The following is a 22,597-nucleotide window of genomic DNA, read 5'->3' on the forward strand; positions in this document are numbered from 1 at the left end:
CTATTTACTTAAACTAAAGTTATTGTGAGAAAACCAAGAATAATGCTTATTTAGGCCCTTTGTTTGCCCCTAATTCCTAAACTGTTGGAACCAAAACTCCCAAAATCAATCCCAACCTTCCTTTTGTGGTCATAAACCTTGTGTCAAAATTTCATAGATTTCTGTTTGCTTAAACTAAAGTTATAGTGCGAAAAACCAACTAAATGCTTATTTTGGCCCTTTTTGGCCCCTAATTCCTAAAATGTTGGGACCAAAACTCCCAAAATCAATCCCAACCTTACTTTTGTGGTCATAAACCTTGTGTTAAAATTTCAGAGATTTCTATTTACTTTTACTAAAGTTAGAGTGCGAAAACTTAAAGTATTCGGACAACGCAGACGACGACGCCAACGTGATACCAATATACAACCAAAAAATTTTCAATTTTTGCGGTCGTATAAAAACTTAACTATAACTGCAGAACCATGAAAATGAGGTCAGATGACACTACCAGTTGGATATCTACACCTTACAAACCTTCCATACACCAAATATACTAGACCTATTGTTTAAAGTATCTGAGATATGGACTTGACCACCAAAACTTAAACCAAAACCTTGTTAACTGATCCATGAAATGAGGTTGAGCTCAAGTGAAAACTGTCTGACAGGCATGAGAACTTTGCAAGGTTCGCACATTCCAAATATAGTTGTCCTTTTAGTCATAATAAGAGAGAAATTAACATTACAAAAAAATCTTTTTTTTTCAAGTAGTCACTGAACTATGAAAATGAGGACAACGGAAATGTGACAGATGGAAACGTCGTAACATAAGGTGTAACACCACTAATTCGGGCCCGGCCAGAAAGCACATACCAGAAAGTAGTACATATTTAACACAAAATAGTTCCTACGCATGAGTGTAACTTTCAAAATATGTAGGATATTTAGGTATTTTTGGCATCAAATAAAAGCTGAAGGACAGGTGATCATTGTAGAACACTTTTGGACTTTTAATTTAAATATTAAAAAGATGCTCTGCAGGGCGCAGCTTTATACGACTGCAGAGGTTTGAACCCTGAACAGTTGGGGCAAGTATGGACACAACATTTAAGCTCGATACAGCTCAATACTGTGCAATTGAAGATTTCTTGCTATTGGGGAATATTGTGCAATTGAAAATTTTTTGCTATTGCACAATACTGTGCAATTGAAGATTTCTTGCTATTGCTGCGGAATACTGTACAATTGAAAATTTCTTGCTATTGCACAATACTTAATATAATAATTTTGGACCCCGATTTGGACCAACTTGAAAACTGGGCCCATAATCAAAAATCTAAGTACATGTTTAGATTCAGCATATCAAAGAACCCCATTAGAATTCAATTTTTGTTAAAATCAAGCTAAGTTTAATTTTGGACCCTTTGAACCTTAATGTTGACCAATTTGTAAACAGGACAAAAAATTTAGAATCTAAATACACGGTTAGATTTGGCATAACAAAGAACCCCAATAATTTATTTTTTGATGAAATCAAACAAAGTTTAAATTTTGGCCCCTTTTGGCCCCTAATTTGTTGGGACCAAAACTCCCAAAATCAATCCAAACCTTGCTTTTGTGGCCATAAACCTTGTGTTAAAATTTCATAGGGATTTCTACTAACTTATACTAAAGTTATTGTGCAAAAACCAAGAAAAATGCTTATTTGGGACCTTTTTTTGGCCCCTAATTCCTAAACTGTTGGGACCAAAACACCCAAAAACAATCCCAACCTTCCTTTTATAGTCATAAACCTTGTGTTTAAATTTCATAGATTTCTATTTACTTTTACTAAAGTTAGAGTGCGAAAACCAAATGTCTTTGGACGACGACGACACCAATGTCATACCAATATACGACCAAAATTTTTTTAATTTGTGTGGTCGTATAAAAACTTTAGGAATTTTTAAGATCTAAGCCTATAATGGGTCCAGTTGTTTCAGAGGAGAAGATTTTTAGGATGGCAATTATGACAGCTATTAAATAAAACAATAAGCAAGAAAAGAAAACACACCATTTAAAACCACATAACACTTTCCTTTCAATAGAATTCACAGAATGTTGCTAAGAAATACGCACAAAAAAAAGAAATTTAGAAAATCATACAAGACATGATTGTTCAATTAAAACTCCAATACCAAATTAAATCAAAACTTGTTAAGACATATATACAGGTTTTAATTACTAAAACATAATAGAAACTAAGCAACAAATTGTATGGGATAAATAAATATTTTTTACAAGCAAAGCTTGAAGATTACAGTATAAGAACACCGGTTCGCTTTGATGTAAGTATATAAATAGAAACATTAATTTATCAGAGACTTCTTCATATTATAGAAGTCCTTAGACAAATGAATTAAACATCACTTGGACTGTTTCATTGCTAGTGAAATATAATGTATAATCTGAATGCCATTACATTGTATCAATATTTCATCTTTTGGGGAATTTCTTATCGTTTGTTTTCGATTAGAAAAGTCCAATGAATAAGTTAAGTTCATAGTAAGAAAGGTTAATTTTAAACAATATTATTAGAAGATATTTCCACCAAATATTAAGCATGAAGATTTTAGGTCATACTCGTGAATACAACATAATGTGAAGATAAAAATTTATTGTAAATAAACTTCTGATGTACAATAAATAAAGCATATAACAGATCAATTAAAGGTAATTAGACATGCGAGAGTCAACATCCATTTACTTCTTTCAGCTCAAATAAACCTAAAATTAAATTTCACCCATTGAAGTTATAATACCCAACTTTGAGAATATTTATTCTTGTAATGTTTGTACATTTTTACAAATAGGTGCTGACAGAAATCTTCTCCTCTTGTAAGATTCTTTAATTATAAGCAAAAGTCTACATAAAATATCACAAGAACTGTAACAAATTTACAATAACAGAAATTTTATGAAAAAGTAATAAGTATATTTCCATGATTGCAGTATCTCTAATAAGCACTTTTGTTAGGTAATATAACATTTAGAACTTTCGTCAGTCTAAATAACATCTACAGCTTCCAGACTAAAGATATGGCTTTCGTAACACCAACATCATTATAATTAAAGTTTAAAAGTCCAGCAATACCAGCCATGGCAAGAGCATACCAGAACCAATGGATAAAAGGAATAAACTTCTCAAGGTAGTCTGTCAGAACGCCATTAACACCCCTGTAAAGAAAAACAAACATTAGTCATTTTTGCAAGATAACAATGTACATTAGTTATTAAAAATAAGACTATATGTCGTAAAATGAGGATTGGATACAACCACCTCACATGTTTTCGAAGGAAATACATGTACGTGTGAAAGAGTGCACTTATCATACATGTATATGAAGGGCTGTGTCTAAAAGTTTTTAAGATATGTGACCAAGCTTTGACCAATTTTTGTTTTAGACATCATAGAAATAAAAAAAAAATCTTAAAATTTATGCTCATAAACTAGTAAAGAAAAGTGTTTACTTCTCACAGAGAGAATGTGACAGCTGAATATTAAAGAGGTATGCATCATGCAGCATGTGAATGGATAATAATTTTAAAGAAAATCCACAAAATGAACATTGTACAACTTTTCCTAATCACTGACATATACAATCAAACAGTAAGAAATTCAAAAAATCTGTACATGTTCGTAAATTGACATACCAGTAACCATGTAACATAACAGTTGAAGCTATCATGAAATCCCAGAATGGTCCTTGGAAATATATTGATGCAGGCATAATTCCTAGCATAGATACTGCTATAATCCTCTCTATTTTCCAGTGAGTTGAAGCCATCATCATATGCTTTCCTTGTTTTTCCTCTGGAATAAAAGTAATGCTTGTTTTCATGTACATGTATATGTCACTTGACTGTACATATCAATTTTACACTCGATTTTCAGTGCATGTCATCAAGAGTTTGTAATGTGTGTCGGACTCAACTTGAGCACTTGCCCTATAGTATAACTGTTGATACTAGGAATACATGTATATTCTATGTAATAATATCACATTATGCCAGTGAAATTAAAGACACTCAATTTAGAATCTAATGCATCCTGGGTAATTTTTCAAACATGTACACCAAAACGTTGTGATTGGTTTAAAAAGTTCTAAACAATGGAAATTCAACCAATGATGTAACGTTATTTTCATTTTGGTGTACAAACAATGAGATTACCAATTATAGTCCTAAATAGATTCTGAAAAGGCAAATTTGAACTTTATTATTTGGTCTACTTTCAGTATTTGCACTGTAATGAATCTAAAGTAAGCTGACTAAATAGAGTGAAATAGACTAAAAGGTCATCAATTTCAAGCTCAGAACTCTAATTGAAGCGAGGATACATCAAAAGAATCAGATTCTTCTACCCGTCAATATCATTTTCATTGTATTTACAACTGATTAAGAAACTTACACCTTAACAGTAAAATAATCTTCTTCATTCCAAATTTATTATGAAATCTGGGAAGTAACTTTTCTTCTAGACTAGTACAATTTACAATTTCACTTGCCTGTGGACAACCCTAAAGAGTTTCTGTGTTTTTATCTAATATACCATAATTTTGTTTCATTATAATAACTACAATGTACATGTATTATTATGTCAATCAGGGAACAGAAAATTTATCACTATAAAAATGAATTGTTTGCTTAATGTTCAATGGCTATTCTAGTCTAATATCTGAACTTTGGACAAAATACAAATGTACTTAATTATATCGGCTAGGCCAAATCTTATAAAATTCAAGTTCTTCTGCCTCATATTTTCAAAAAGGGCAGAGATTTCGTAATTTCTTTTAAAAATATTCACAAATGTTTCCAGAAAACCACCTTGACCATCGTTCTCATGACCAAAACTCAATAAAGCTTAATATTACCTGGTGTAAATGGACCTCGCCTAGCTTGGAAGTAATGTGACATGGCAGGTGACAGGACAATTGTTTTTGCTGTGACATTTTTGCTGATACTGCTTGGTGAAAGCTCTTTGAAAATCTGAGGTCTTAAACAAAGTCTGCGTGCTGTACCTAAAATATAAATGAAACAAAAATGCATGTGATGTTGTGCTAAGCATACCATTGGTTATTTATAGATCAACCTATTGGAAAACACAAAGGTGTTTGACCAAAAAAGATAGCTCCAGCATTATGCATTTAGGAACATGTTAGAGCAAAAAATTAAAATAGCAACATTTCCAAGAAGTCATTATTATTTGGACTATAAAAGGCCCTGATATAAACCTTGTATGTGTTCATTTGTTTATACATTTGTATAGGCCTCAAGTGTACGAATTCCTACACAAGGGACCCTGACTGTGTCACAATCATGATTCAACAACTATGTTGGGAACCACTACAACACAGAAGAGCCAGAAACAGAGTAGTAATGTTCTACAAAATCATGACCAGTGTTGTAGAAGTTCCTGTCCACCATAGCAAAGACCAATCCAGGGGGAGCCAGGCCTCCCACCCCCTTTTGCAGGAAAAACTAGGTTGATTATATAGGGAATCACTGGAGCGTGCCCCCTTAGGTCAGTCAGCCCCCCCTCCCTTACATGTATAAAAAATCTGGATCTGCCACTGTCTACCATCTGCTCCCCATGCTCAGTTGCACACAACATCACAGATACGAACCAAACTTGACTGTTTCAAATTTTTATTTATACCTGCCACCATCGTGTCTTGGAATAACATACATCCAGATATCAGTTTCCCCGTCTGTAGGGGTCTAATTTGGGGGGGGGGGGGTATGATTTTTGTTTAGTAAGAATCTCTTAACCCTATTCTCGTTTCTTTAATAGTGCATGTAGGTCATGTCTGTGGATCATAATTGACTGGCTATTCAAGCTGTCAGCATGTTGACACTTCTCTAAAACTAATTTATAACATCTCATATAATTTGTGACTCAGTGATCTGGAAGGTTTTTTTTCCTATGGGCCCAGGGCCCCTCAAAAATAAATTTAATGGGCCATTTTAAAAAATTATGGGCCATGTTGTCAAATGAGTGGGCCATTTGAATTGACTATTGTAAAAAAAAAAAAATGTATCAGTATATTTTGGCAAAGAGATGTTTGTACTTACCTTTATGATTTTAAATAAAATCATGGGTATTGTTCCTGTGATTTTATAATTTCAATTTCAATGAATATACAATAACTTCTTCCAACACGAACAATATTTAAGTTACCCGTTAAATTTATTTACAATGTTTAAACTGGTACTGTTGCCGTGTTCATGTTCATGGTATTTTTTTGTACATTAAATTTGGGTCTTGGTCGATACCATACTTATTCCAGACGTTCCGTATCAGAGGACATTTCAGGCATTTCCTCTGCACTTCTTGTATTATTATAACTTCATCACGGTGTGGCAAGAATAACAGTATAGAGTACCATTAATTCATAGAACAAAACAACAAATCGCTGAAGTCATGTTTACAAAATGTCAAAACGAGCCAAAGACCAAAAAATGACAAGGACAGTTAAGCGCCTTTTTTGGAGACAAAAACTATATTCCTAAAAAGTCTTTGGGGTTCTTCAATCGAAATAATAGAAAGCTAAACTAAATGAGATTATTATTAGAGTTAAATCTCGTCTGTACTAGCCAAATTTCACAAATTTAAAGTTGTTTAAAAAAAATATATATGTGGTGGTGTTTAACAACCTTGACTGGCTATACAGCCCTCGCACGGTCGGCTCGGTGCCCGAAGACGTTTGGTGAGCTTTAACATGTTTTTGATGCCGTGGGTCAGGAACAAGTAGTGGAGGTCGCAATATGTAGGCCGCCATCTTGGTTTTGGTGAGTAGATTTTTCTTTGTTTACTATTTTGATGTTTATTTTCACTAACGGCTGCTTTCAGGGCCAGTTTGGTCAGCTTGGCAGCCCGCTAGCCTCGATGATGGAGTACAGGTAGATGATCTCGGACGTAGTTCGAAAGATAACAGGAAGCATTATCAAGACCAAAGCCGTGAGGCAGTGAAATGAAGGTCATATCACCCAACAGCCTAGGATACAGCCCTCGGACGTTAATCGGCATAACACTCCCCATAATACAATGGTTTTGGAGTGCATGTTAATGCGGGTACGCCAACTACTACGTCTATCTGTACGGCATGGATTGGTTTCTGTCATCTTAAGTAGTAAGTCGTTGATATCTAACTGTAAACTCTCATCGAAGATAGCGGGTAAAGGAGAGCTGGCCCAGCACGTCCGTTCAGCTGTAATGACTGAGACGTGACTGTCCAATGGATTGAATGAATTGTATTGATGATGAAAAAAAATATATCATGAATGATGGTTAAATACGTTTTTCCGGTTCTCAGTTAGATCACATGGTTCTGTTATTACAATAGGAAAACACCCGAGACGTTAAACCGCATGGTTCTATTATCATAGGGAAAAACCCGAGACGTCCCAAAAATATATAGGTGCTCCTATAATTGGAGGAACATTACACAGTTGTGTACACACACATTGCGGCACGGAACACGATCGGAAATCCATCTGACGATTTCTAAGCGTTTCGAAACGAAGTGAAAAATATCGTGCGCCACGTGGGCGCTTACATTTGTCACTGTATGCGCCATTTCTTGTCAATATGCGCTATAGGCGCAGGGCGCACGACTTTCCCGATCACTGGTGACTGTACATCTACATAGCCATAGGCTGGAGTATCAAAAACCAAAACTGAGTCCACTCCTGGATTGGAAGATATTTAGTCTTTAGAGATAAGATACTGCAGATATAAATGTACAAATCAGACAGACGGACACAGATATGTCTATGTCAATGCTAATCAGGAAGCCCCTGCCCTATACATATATAATTTTTTTTACGCAAAAAAAGCCGAAACGTCCTTGAACAAAACTTTGTGAATTATATCACTTTTCATAACTCTCATTCTACTGTCAGTTATAGAAGCAAAATGTAAATTAAGTTCAACAATATTTTAAATGAAATGATTGTTCAATTTTGATTAAAATGCATGTATATTCTTATTTTTACCTCCACAATATCGAAGTAGACAATTTGATGCCATTTTTCAGGATTTAGAGAGTTTCATAAAGGGAAGTAATTCATTTCCGACCAATGAAAAAAAATACAGAGGCTCATTGTGTCTGAATCGATCTTCTTCTAAAAATATGCCATTTTGACGTTATTTTTAATTTCTATATAACAATCAATTATGCTTGTTTATAAGAAGATCTAGTTTTGTGACATTTTAAAGGTCTTGACTGATGGGAGTATTTTACAATTTATACTTTAATACACTGTTACATCATGATCTATTTACTGAAAAAAGCAACAGTCACATCATGATCTATTTACTGAAAAGAGCAAACTGGCTGAATGGATAAAATTCATTATTCATTGAAAATAACTTCTATATAAAGGTATTAATTTACAACCGTACATTTGATTATATATGCTCTCTTATCCATCTTTGTTTTAGCAAAATCCATAATATGTGGAAATTAGTTATTCATGGGCAATAACTCCTCAAAAGAGTCAGTTGACAATTTTGGTTAGGTAGACTTATTTGTTGATCTGATTGTGCTTAAAATCTTTGCTTATTTCAGTTTGTTGTGCTTAACATCTTTACTAAGTTACAGCATCTCTGCTAATTACAATTTATCTCTATATTTGACAGTTTTTTTGCAAAAAACTCCCAAAAAGAATAGATAAAAAACATCTATCCAAGGCGATAACATCTATAAAGTGGTCGAGTGACAATTTTGGCCAAGGTGACTTGCTAGGACTTATTTTGCTTAAACAGTTTTGGTTGTACAACTTCTTCCTGTCTATCATAGTTTCTGCAAAAAACGTAAAAAGATAGTATAGTAATTTTAAAAGTCTTTCAAGGGAACTAATTTTTCAAAGTCAAGTGACAGTTCATCCATGTTGACATTTTTTGTATTATCAAACAATTCATCCATGTTGACATTTTTTGTATTATTAAACGATTGTCTCCATTAATTAAAGTTTTAAAAAATGCAGAAAAAGGATAAAAATCATCATTTAAAGGCAATAATTAACTGACGACAAGGCCCTGATCAATTGATGATTTCTGTCAAGCTGACTTATGCCCTAGCTATTCTACTATTCTACTATTCTACTATCTTTTTATCTGTTATAATTTCCAAATACATTTACGAAAACTGGAACTTGCAGGAAAAAAACATATTTCAGGGTCAAAACCACAGGCACTCCTCTCAGAAGAAAATGGCCGTTAGTTCCAGGTGAGTTAAAAACGTGTAAAATGAAGGACTTACCATACAAATTCTTGCTAATATATACAGATCATCATTTAACTTGATTAAAATTATAAAATCGCTATCCAGCTATTCGACATGATCCAGCCAAATGGCTATAGTTTCAATTAAGACATGATATAAATTTCTTTACGAACACTATGTTGAGCTTTATTAATGTCGTTACAGTACACAGTAGATATTATATAGATACTTATAGGAATTATCCTAAGATTTAAATATATAAGATCGCCTTTCTTTGCTTAAACAAAGAAAGCCAAGTTAAAATCTATGAGTTTGACTGTCCCTCTGGTCTCTTTTGCCCCTCTTCTTGAACAGTTAATCTAAAAGCCTGGACCATCAAAATGGACCTTAAGCTGTATTTGATGATCCATGATATGTACAATTCGAAGAATTTGAGTCAAGTGGTACTATAATTATCATCCAGAAATGAAAGAACTACCATTTTCAAAGGCAAGCCACAACTCTTGAACAGTAATTGTGAGAAAAAAAATCTAACTTGACCTGTATTTTTAAGCGCCTATTAAAACGTTTTTTGTAATTTTTTGCACCTGTTCTAAGCCAGGAACCTGATTTTCATTGGTTATTGTATGTTGATGTGGTTCATAAGTGTTCCTCATTTCTCATTTTTTAACATAGATTGGACCATTGGTTTTCCTCTTTGAATGGTTTTACACTAGCCATTTTATGGGCCCTTTATAGCTACTGTTGAGTGTGAGCCAAGGCTTTGTGTTGAATGCAGTACTTTGACCTATAATGGTTTACTTTTACAAATTGTGATTTGGATGGAGAGTTGTCTCATTAGCACTCATACCACATCTTCTTATATCTACTTACTATAACTTCTACCCCTAAAATATTTAGGCTTAACCAAATCAAACAATAGATTTATAATTCTGCTAATCCAGACAGCTTGTCAGGACACCGGGTTTGAATGAGTATAACCTATACTCCATGACTAAATATAACTAAAACACAAATGTAAATTTGCTGACAGCCCTTCGAATGTGATAAATGCCATATTTAATTTGTATCTAAAATAATTTCCAGCCATAGGCGGATCCAGGGGAGGGCCCCCCCTGGGAGGGCCCCCCTTTCTTGGGAAAAATTTGGTTGATTAAATAGGGAATCATTGAAGCATGACTGGAGCGGGCCCCATTAGGTCAGTCAGCGGGCCTCCCTTAGGAAAAGTTCTGGATCCGCCACTGCCAGCAGTACACATTTTACGAATATTAAACACATACAATGTATCAAATATCAATGTACAAATGATGTATTCGCTTATATTTCTGAATTTTTACCCTTTATAGATAGTCAAGGCTGTCACGGAAAAAACCAACAATCATTATTTATGTATATGAATATGAATGGAAACCTGTATCCGATGCTAATACTCAAGCCTATCTCAGGATTAATGTGTTGGAAAACACCTTTAATAAGCAAATAGGTATATAAATAGAAAATTAGAAAAAAACACTTTTATTGCAATCAGCAATAATAAAAAGGAGCTTACTATATTGAACGACGGCTAGAAAGTGAAGCGCTTGAAAAGCACCAATATAATGTACATAAAACTCGACTTCTTGATTGTTCAATTTTCTCATACCTTTTAAATATTAAGAAATTGTAACGACAATACAAAATTTTCTGCTTTCCTATACCAACAGTGAGAAAACACAATTATTACAACAATAAACATGAATGTAAATCATTAGCATATATAAAATAAAGAAAATCTTTAAAATTATAATTGATGAAATGCTTGTATGCTTAGTATATTTAAAGTTTAAAGTATCACCAAACAATGACAAAAACTCATCATCTACAATCCTGCTGGCCAAGAACAGCAAGCTAAAACAATTGACCTCAGTCAAATTAACTGAGTTTGTAGTGGGAAAAATTGTGTCCAAAACCCAATACTCTAAAGACGGTTCCTGGAAGTATATTTTAGACAGTAAAAAAGATATATAATTATTTATTACAAATGATCAACTGATCATATGCAAAAATATAAATTAAAGCAAAACATATTACATATATTTTACATATGTAAAAATTCAATTCAATTTGACACTACACTAGCACGGCTGGTAATCTACACACGCAGAACATTTGGTTCTGCAATGAAAACCGTGAGAGGATTTTCCGGTTGTGCTTGAGTGGAGTAATTGTCACCGCTTCAAAAGGTATGTACATTTCTAAATCGCAATTTTCTAATTCAACTGATCAAAATATTTAAAATCGGAGAATGCTATGCTGTGGTGAATACGTTAACGAAGAGATACATGTATCATTTACTGTTGTACATGGTGTTAAACTCCTACAAAATCAGTTGTCCCACAAGAAATTGCCTAAAAAAGTGACATTTGAATTTTGAAATGGTTCTATTAACTGACCTACAAGTTTAAATTTACCCTTTTTTCGGTCAATGGGTATGAATGCCATTTTGGGCGACGTGTACGCTGTCCGGTGTTGATAGACGTCTTGATAAATCTTAAAACCTCATTTTTTCATTATTCCATGCGTGAGGGGATCGGTTCTGATTGAGGACATCGTGAATGCGTGAGGGGACGTGAAATCATATCTGTATATTCAAGCTATGAGTCGTTGAAAGTTGCCTAAATTTGGTTTAATTCTTCATGAAAAAACACATTTGTGTGCATCTTCTATATATTATAACATCAGACTTGGACTTATCTTGAACTGAAATTTAATGTGCGTATTGTTGTGCGTTTACTTTTCTGCATTGGCTAGAGGTATAGGGGGAGGGTTGAGATCTCATACACATGTTTAACCCCGTCGCATTTTTGCGCCTGTCCCAAGTCAGGAGCCTTTGGCCCTTGTTAGTCTTGTATTATTTAAACTTTTAGTTTCTTGTGTACTATTTGTAGGTTTAGTATGGCGTTTATGATCACTGAACTAATATATATATTTGTTTAGGGGCCAGCTGAAGGACGCCTCCGGATGCGGGAATTTATCACTACATTGAAGACCTGTTGCTGTTGTCTGCCGTATGATCGGGTTGTTGTCACTCTTTGACACATTCCCCGTTTCCATTCTCAATTTTATACAAACAAATTATGAAATAGAACTTTGAAATAAATTGAGGGAAGCTAGGTTTTATAATATGTTTTACGAAGAATAAAAAGAAAAATAGTGTTACCGTTTTTGTTTCTTGTTACAAATAATTTTTCCCTATCATCTCAGTATGTATTTTTTACGAAAAGAGTTATCTCCCCTTGAATTTCTTATTTAATTTACCCTAAATTATTGTTAAAACACAAGTTTTGATATTTGTTTAAATATTCTACAATTGCTGTTTTTTTATGAGGTAAATAGTTTTATTGACATTTGAATAACTGATTTTTACTGAGGCCAACGGCCGAAGTGAATATCAGTTTTACAAAAGTCAATTAAACCACATGATTTACCGAAACAAAAGACAGTAGTTCTTTTATTACATACTCAGAGAGAAATGTATGTAATGGCAATTATTTACCAAAACAAATTGTACATCAAACATTTTTTTATCAAAATTATGCACGTTAAAAGCACGCGACGTTTTGCGCGGTGAAAATACTTTCACCGCAAGTGAATATGCTTATTTATTCAAAATCCCATGCATATAGAAACCAACTAAAATTTTATTGATATGGAACAGTTTGATTTATACAAAAATATAACCAAGTTTTCTGTATATGAATAAGGCCTATGAATAAACAGTCTAACCAATCAATTGCAAATAAGTCTCCAAACTAGGCCGATTATGTGCTTAAATCCGCAGAGACATATTTGGAACTTATTTGGTTAGATTGTTTGTTCATGTAACAAACGTTTGGTAATTTATTGATATTTCAAAATTCTATCACACAATTTTTATACACACAAATGTAATTTTTAAAGAACAATTTAACCAAATTTAGCCAACTTTCAACGACTCATAGCTTGGACATAAAGATATGATTTTACGTCCCCTCACGCATTCACGATGTCCTCAATCAGAACCGATCCCCTCACGCATGAAATAATGAAAATATGAGGTTTTTAGATTTATTAAGACATCTATTGGCACCGGACAGCGTACACGCCGCCCAAAACGACATTCATACCCATTGACCGAAAAAAGGGTAAATTTAAACGTGTAGGTCTGTTAATAGAACAATTTCAAAATTCAAATGTCACTTTTTTAGGCAATTTCTTGTGGGACAACTGATTTTGTAGGAGTTTAACACCATGTACAACAGTGAATGACACATGTAACAGTATCTCTTCGTTAACGTATTCACCACAGCATAGCATTCTCCGATTTTAAATATTTTGATCAGTTGAATTAGAAAATTGCGATTTAGAAATGTACATACCTTTTGAAGCGGTGACAATTACTCCACTCAAGCACAACAGGAAAATCCTCTCACGGTTTTCATTGCAGAACGAAATGTTCTGCGTGTGTAGATTACCAGCCGTGAATAGTATGATCATGATGATAGAAAGTGAAGGTTATCAATTATATTTAGAAGTTACTCAAAATTTGGGTTTTTTTCTCTCTCTATTGGTCCCTTTCAAAGATTTAACTAAATCTAGTCAGGGGGAAAAATAATGAATATGATCTGAACTATAAGCTTGTCATTACAAAACTGCATTCCAAATAAAGCCCATTACATTATCCAGAAGCATGACAAAATAAATGTCAAGATAATAGGGACATGAGTAGATATGGGATACCAGAATATATTAGCCATTGGTTTTAATGGAAAAAAGAAAGAGATATAAGTTAACTTACAACTTCCAATCTTGTTGAAAATGGAGAATTAACCGTTACACATATTGTTTTAAATATCACTAAATTAACAATAACACTTAAGTGATCTGCAAATTTTTTAAGTATATATGTTTCGCTGATTAGATTGGCACCATCAGGACAAGGTACAAACAAAAGAAGTACAAAAAAAATGGTATCAAGTTTTTTACGTCATGATAATGTTCTATCTATTGCCTCTGTTATTATGGGTTACTAATGTATTCTAACATGACGTCCTTCAAACGCTTTGCGTACACACCCGTGGTAAAATGTGAATATATTGGTTGGGCTGTTCTGATTGTACTCCCACGTCATATGATTTTTTATGGATGGAGTACACGACGTCATAGAATGATAACGTAATAGTTTAAGCATTTTTCGGGAAAATACACGCTTCTGATACCGAAAATCATCACCAGAATGAAACGTAAACAAACAATACTAAAATGTGGTATAAGCCCTTTTTTATATACATAGAAGATATATAAGTAAATTATCATTAAAATTCATCCAAATCTATCTAAATATATTATTAAACTTAATTAAAGACAACAACACCCATCAATTACCGCATGGTGATTAATTTATTGTGGTCGACATGTCGACCACAATAAATTAATCACCATGCAGTAATTGATGGGTAATCACCATGCGGTAATTGATGGGTGTTGTTGTCTTTAATTACGTTTATTTGCTTTTATAGTGAAAGACAACTGTGAATACCGCATGGTATCCACCCGCTATTACCCAACCGCACGATAACCACTTCAGGTGTTGGTTCACCATTATTAAGTTAAATATATTATTGTAAATAGTTTGAGCATGTCACTAAATCTGTTTGCTCCGTTCTTTACCGCCAATCTTAAAGTGGGTTAATTTATGGGAACGGCAAATATTTGCCTCCATCTAGTGCGCTTTGAACCAAAACAATTGCTATATTTGTCTTATCAGAATCGAAATAATTCATGGGGGCTTGAATATATCTAAATTTTACCACGGGTTGTCCCTTTATGCCGATATTTTACCCCTCGCTATCGCTCAGGGTAAAATATTTGTCATAAAGGGCCAACCCGTGGTAAAATAACGATATATTCAAGCCCCCATGAATTATTTCTTAATTGAATCTATTGCGTTAAAAGAATATGTTAATAAAGTTGCAAAGTTTTCAAAATAAAATAATTTTGAAATTAAATGTTATTGTCTACTGTTTTTCACTGGTGAAGATGTTATATATTCCGTGTACTGTTACTTGTGTCATCATCCAATTATCCAAGGAGAGTTATCTCTGCATACTGTTGAACTGGTCCCTTGTATGTGTATGTTTTATAACTATTAGTAGTAAGGAATGATTGTTATTCTTCCACTAAATAGCTGTAGTGGTTTGTGCTGTATTTCTGCGGTCCTGTGGTTTTCACACATATTACATCGATCGTCATCTGGATCGCTGAGATGTAAGTCTTCTCCGTCAGTACATCTATGGTTGATTTTTCTGGTATCTTTTGTTTGTTAACCAGAGTTGAGGCTGGGTATTAAGAAGGTGCTGCTACTGTTCTAAATATCTGAGTTATTTCCTGTTAAGTGTGGGCTTCTACCGGTGGAATCAATTTGGCTATTGGTTCTGCTGTGGCCTTAAGGCACAGTTGCAGTTTTCTCCATGAAGTCTGTTGCTGGTTTTTCCTGGTGTTTGGTTGTAATATGTTTCTTGGCTGCATATTTCCTGGTGAATTTTGCTGGGCAGTGAAGACATTCAAATTTTGTTCCTGTTGCTTAGTGAATACTTCCATGGTGACATCATTAATTTTTCACAAAAATTGTCTGAATTACATTCTATTGTTGTTATCCCACACAATCATTTTATGCAACCACAGTAGAAGTTACCTGAAAAGGAAATATAGATTCTTAAACATATCTCAGTCAAAACTATATAATTGAAACACTTTTCAATGCAAGAGAATTAATTGGGCATAACAATAAAAAACATAACATTTTTTTTAAATGATTTGGTGACATTATTAACTTTTAAAATACCAGTCTTTATTAGCAAAATAGGATGAACAAAACTTTATTTGACGTCTCACATTTGTTTTTCTTTATAATTGATTTACCATTCATCAGGCCATTAGTTTTACCATTGAATGTTTCACATTTTTTCATGTTGGGGACTTTTATAGTTAACAATACAGTATAGGTTTTGCTCATTGTTGAAGGTGGTAAAGTGATATGAGTTGCTAAAATCCTTGTCATATATATCAATTGTCTCATTGCATTGGCAATCACACCACATCTCTTAATTTTATTATAGTAATGAAAATCAACATTGACATGCTATTAGATAAATAGTTTATAAATCTTTCTACTGATTCTCACCATAAAGGTCAGCTCCAATGGCCATACCCAGCCTCAATCCCCATGGACAAGCTGTGACACTAACCTAAAATATAAAATGCTTCATCATAAAAAAATAATTATATTTAAGGTGGATCATCGGTATTTGTTTCCTGAGATAGAATTTTCTTATACTTTGCCAAAATGAAGATTTAACATATGCTCTTTTCAAAAATATAATATAAAGGATGTGTCACCGTGCTATTTTTAAGCTATGAGTTGTTGAAATTTTCCTAAAATTGCTTAGAATGATCATGAAAAAACATTTGTGCACAAAATAAAATCTTTGAGATCGAATTTGAAATAAATTGTGAGAAAATATCTTTTATAATATGTTAAGAAAATAAAAAGAAATAATGGTGTCACCGAACTTGTTTTCTTGTAACAAGTAAAAATTAAAAAATTCCCTATCAGTCCAGTATAATATTTTTTACTAAAAGAGTTATATCCCCATAAATGGCTTAATTGAAAAAATTGATTCTGAAACGCAAATGTTTGGTAATTTGTATTTTTTAATATTTTATATAATTCAATAAATCAGTAAGTTTTCTTCATATAAATAAACAGTATAACCAATAAAATTGCACATCTGTTCACAAATTTGCAAGTTTGGGCAAATAACTAGACTAATTGTGTACTTGGACAGTACAATCCAAGATGGGGGTATACCATGAATCTACCTTAAAAATAAACTATTTATCTAGTTGCTAAAATCACATATTTTTCCTTCAAAAATTAATTCACATACTGGTACACTTGAATTAGCTGTTTTTGACCCCTTAGTTTTATTCCCAACACCATGTACAACATGTCACAGAAAGATCCTAAAACATAATCAAAAGAGATACATTAAATATTTTACAAATCCATTTCACTTGTCAACATAACATTTACTAAATATTCTTTTGATATTTTATTACATAAATCAGAATAGTATTATATCAACGCTTAAGTTTGTACAATTAGTAGATGAGGGAAAAAAAGAAGTAAAAGAATAATGACTTGAATTTCATCTGCACAAAAATCTGAATATTTTACAGAGTTATCTCCCATTGAATTAACAAATCTTGGTTCAAATGATCTCCCCTTGGAAGTTTTATTCCAATCTGCAGGCTTACTTTATTAATTTTAATAGAAAGTCTTGTGTATAATACAGTTACACCTTGTACATGTATCTTTAAATATTTAACTGGTAAAATAATTCATCACATGCTGGCTGCTGAGGTGATCTGTCAAAACTAGATGTAAAATAATTGAAACAATATTTAATACAAAAGAATATTTACTATAACTGAGCATTACAAATATTATGCATATAACATTTCTTTACTTTGTTTAAAGGTGACATGAAGGACATGCTGTGATGCTAACCTGAAATATAAAATGTTTCATCCTGAAAAATTGTTTAAAATGATCAAGTGTGACTGTGTGTGTATATTATATGTGCATTTTGTAGAAAGTCAATAAATATGTAATAGATTATGAAAACACAGATGAGATAAATATCCAGCAACAGCATTTACAGCAACCCAGCATTTTTTTCGAAATTACATCAGATCCTTATATTTACTCATACAAGGGTACTGATTAGGGAGTAGACTTCTGACCAAGACTTATAAGCCAACAAGAATTGAGCCAGATTTCAAAAATAAATTATCATACATTTCTTATTCTTTAAAAAAAATATTGTTTCAATTATTTTACATCTAGTTTTGACAGATCACCTCAGCAGCCAGCAGCGCAGCTCCATTGAAGAAGGTTAAAGAAATCTTTAACCAAGTCTGAGGCTTTACCTAGAAAATAAGAAAGGCAAGTTTATTAGCCAAACATTCTAGAAATATTTGATAAAAAGGGCTAATAAGAACTAAGAAACACAACTTTATTTTCTGCTTGTTAAACCACTGTGATGAATTATTTTACCAGTTAAATATTTAAAGATACATGTACCACATGTATTAACAAGATTCTCTATTTAAAATTAAAAAAAGTAAGCCTGCAGTTTGGAATAAAACTTCCAAGGGGAGACAATTTGAACCAAGATTTGTTAATTCAATGGGAGATAACTCTGTAAAATATTAAGATTTTTGTGCAGTTGAAATTCAAGTCATTGTTCTTTTACTTCTTTTTTGTTTTCCATCTATTAATTTGATAGTGTTGATATAATACTATTCTGATCATGTAGTAAAATAAAATATCAAAACAATATTCAGTAAATGTTATGTTGACAAGTGAAATGAATTTGAAAAATATATAATGTATCAATTTAATTATGTTTTAGGCTCTTTCTGTGACATGTTGTACATGGTGTTGGGAATAAGGCTTATGGGTCAATAACATCTAATTCAAGTAAGTACCAGTTTGAAGGCAAATATGTGTTATTAATATGCCACTACTCCTGCTCTGCTACAACTAAGCCTCATTCAAGGTCAATAGATAAATTCCTCTCTGGACAGAATCTGTAACAAAAATAAAATACTAATTAGAAGTCTGTTGGAGAACATTGGTGTCACTTCCATCAAACAGGCCCTTTAACAAGCTCAGAGTAGTTTGATCTTGTTACCATCGTATAGAGTTACTGAAATCTATATGCCACTCTTCCTGGTCTGCTACAATGTAGCCTCATTCAAGGTCATAACTAAAACCTCCTCTCTGGTTGCAACTGTAAACAATACAAAACTATAAAATTAAACATCTGCCAGTGAACTCTGAAATATAAACATATATAGAACATTACACATGAAAATATGTAAAATTAAACCTTACTTAGAACAATTCTTTAAACAAACATATGAAATATAAAGAAATATACAACATACACATGAAAACATAAAAAGAAATAGATAAACACACCTCAAAATCAATTCAATGAAGTAACCTATAGAAAATATAAAAGAAAAAAAGCGATCACAAACAAATTATATAAATAGACATACCACATGAAAACAAATGAAATGAAATAAATAAACATACCTCACTTTCCAACCTTTCAAGAAACCTATAGAAAATAGAAAGAAACAAACACCATATACAGAAAACATATAAAGTGAAATGGATAAACATACCTCACTTTCACTTCTCTGAAGTAACCTATAGAAATGCTAAGAAGGAAAAAACACCATACACCTATAGAAAATGGAAATAAAGCAAAACATACACATGAAAACATATAAAATAAAATAGATAAACATACCTCACTTTCATTTCTTGAAAGTAATCTATAGAAAATGGAAAGAAAAAAAACCTACCATACACCTATAGAAAATAGAAAGAAAAAACACCATACACATGAAAATATATAAAATCAAATAGATAAACATACCTCACTTTCAATTCTTTGAAGTAACCTATAGAAAATGGAAAGAAAGAAAAAAACAATACACCTATAGAAAATAGAAAAAAAACACCATAAACATGAAAACATATAAAATAAAATAGATAAACATATCTCACTTTCAATTCTTGAAAGTAACCTATAGAAAATGGAAAGAAAAAAAACCTACCATACACCTATAGAAAATAGAAAGAAAAAACACCATACACATGAAAATATATAAAATAAAATAGATAAATATACCTCACTTTTATTTGAAGTAACCTATAAAAAATGGAAAGAAAGAAATAACACCATGCACCTATAGAAAATAGAAAGAAAATAAAACAACATGCACAAGGAAACATATAAAATCAAATAGATAAACATACCTCACTTTCAATTCTTTGAAGTAACCTATAGAAAATGGAAAGAAAGAAAAAAAACAATACACCTATAGAAAATAGAAAAAAAACACCATACACATGAAAACAAATAAAATAAAATAGATAAACATACCTCACTTTCAATTCTTTAAAGTAACCTATAGAAAATGGAAAGAAAGAAAAAACACCATACACCTATAGAAAATAGAAAGAAAAAAACACCATAAACATGAAAACATATAAAATAAAATAGATAAACATACCTCACTTTCAATTCTTTAAAGTAACCTATAGAAAATGGAAAGAAAGAAAAAACACCATACACCTATAGAAAATAGAAAGAAAAAAACACCATAAACATGAAAACATATAAAATAAAATAGATAAACATACCTCACTTTCAATTCTTTGAAGTAACCTATAGAAAATGGAAAGAAAGAGAAAACACCATACACCTATAGAAAATAGAAAGAAAAAACACCATAAACATGAAAACATAAAAAATAAAATAGATAAACATACCTCACTTTCAATTCTTTGAAGTAACCTATAGAAAATGGAAAGAAAGAAAAAAACACCATACACCTATAGAAAATAGAAAGAAAAAAACACCATAAACATGAAAACATATAAAATAAAATAGATAAACATACCTCACTTTCAATTCTTTGAAGTAACCTATAGAAAATGGAAAGAAAGAAAAAAACACCATACACCTATAGAAAATAGAAAGAAAAAACACCATAAACATGAAAACATATAAAATAAAATAGATAAACATACCTCACTTTCAATTCTTTGAAGTAACCTATAGAAAATGGAAAGAAAGAAAAAAACACCATACACCTATAGAAAATAGAAAGAAAAAAACACCATAAACATGAAAACATAAAAAATAAAATAGATAAACATACCTCACTTTCAATTCTTTGAAGTAACCTATAGAAAATGGAAAGAAAGAAAAAAACACCATACACCTATAGAAAATAGAAAGAAAAAAACACCATAAACATGAAAACATATAAAATAAAATAGATAAACATACCTCACTTTCACTTCTCTGAAGTAACCTATAGAAAATGGAAAGAAAGAAAAAAAAAACATACACCTATAGAAAATAGAAGAAGAAAAAAACCATAAACATGAAAACATACAAAATAAAATAGATAAACATACCTCACTTTCAATTCTTTGAAGTAACCTATAGAAAATGGAAAGAAAGAAAAAACACCATACACCTATAGAAAATAGAAAGAAAAAACCACAATAAACATGAAAACATATAAAATAAAATAGATAAACATACCTCACTTTCAATTCTTTGAAGTAACCTATAGAAAATGGAAATAAAGAAAAAAAACATACACCTATAGAAAATAGAAGAAGAAAAAAACCATAAACATGAAAACATACAAAATAAAATAGATAAACATACCTCACTTTTCTTTGAAGAAACCTATAGAAAATGGAAAGAAAGAAAAAAACATCATACACCTATAAAACATAGAAAGAAAAAAAACATACACATGAAAACATATAAATATTATAGATAAATATACCTCACTTTCAATTCTTTAAAGTAACCTATAGAAAATAAAAAGAAAGAAAAAACACCATACACCGATGACAAATAGAGAGAAAAAACATACACATGAAAACCTATCAAACAAAATAGATAAACAAACCTCACTTTCAATTCTTTGATGAAACCTATAGAAAATGGAAAGAAAGAAAAAACACAAAACACCTATAGAAAATAGAAAGAAAATAACCATACACCTATAACAAATAGAAAGAAACCAAGAATTGTCCCCAGTACACGGATGCCCCACTCGCACTATCATTTTCTATGTTCAGTGGACCGTGAAATTGGGGTAAAAACTCTTATTTGTAATTATAATTAGAAAGATGATATCATAAGGAAGATGTGTACTAAGTTTCAAGTTGATTGGACCTCAACTTCATCAAAAAACTACCTTGACCAAAAACTTTAACCAGAAACTCGCACTATCATTTTCTATGTTCATTGGACCATGAAATTCAGGTCAAAAGTCTTATTTGGCATTAAAATTAGAAAGATCATATCATAAGGAAGATGTGTACTAAGTTTCAAGTTGATTGTACTTCAACTTCATCAAAAACTACCTTGACCAAAAACTTTAACCTGAAGCGGGACAAACGGACCTACAGACCAGAAAACATAATGCCCCTCTTCTATCGTAGGTGGGGCATGAAACTCATACACATGAAAGGATTTAAAATCAAATAGAAAAACATACCTCACTTTTCTTAAAAGTAAATTCTAGAAAATGGAAAGAAAGAAAAAACACCATACACCTATAACAAATAGAAAGAAAAAAACACCATACACTTAAAACATAAAATAAATAGATAAATATACCTCACTTTCAATTCTTTGAAGTAACCTATA

At 31.9% G+C, this 22,597-nt stretch overlaps 1 protein-coding gene across 1 annotated transcript; it reads right to left on the bottom strand.

The window, feature by feature from the left end:
• Positions 1-2,234: 2,234 nt before the first annotated feature.
• Positions 2,235-8,124, bottom strand: LOC143072918 (succinate dehydrogenase [ubiquinone] cytochrome b small subunit, mitochondrial-like). Its single transcript, XM_076248088.1, has 4 exons — positions 8,020-8,124; positions 4,896-5,042; positions 3,676-3,835; positions 2,235-3,198 (listed from the first exon to the last, which is right to left on the bottom strand). The coding sequence occupies exons 1-4, from the start codon at positions 8,051-8,053 to the stop codon at positions 3,039-3,041; spliced, it is 501 nt and encodes a 166-aa protein (XP_076104203.1). The 5' UTR covers positions 8,054-8,124; the 3' UTR covers positions 2,235-3,038.
• Positions 8,125-22,597: the final 14,473 nt, after the last annotated feature.

This window comes from Mytilus galloprovincialis, chromosome 4, assembly GCF_965363235.1.
Source record: "Mytilus galloprovincialis chromosome 4, xbMytGall1.hap1.1, whole genome shotgun sequence".
NCBI lineage: Eukaryota > Metazoa > Mollusca > Bivalvia > Mytilida > Mytilidae > Mytilus > Mytilus galloprovincialis.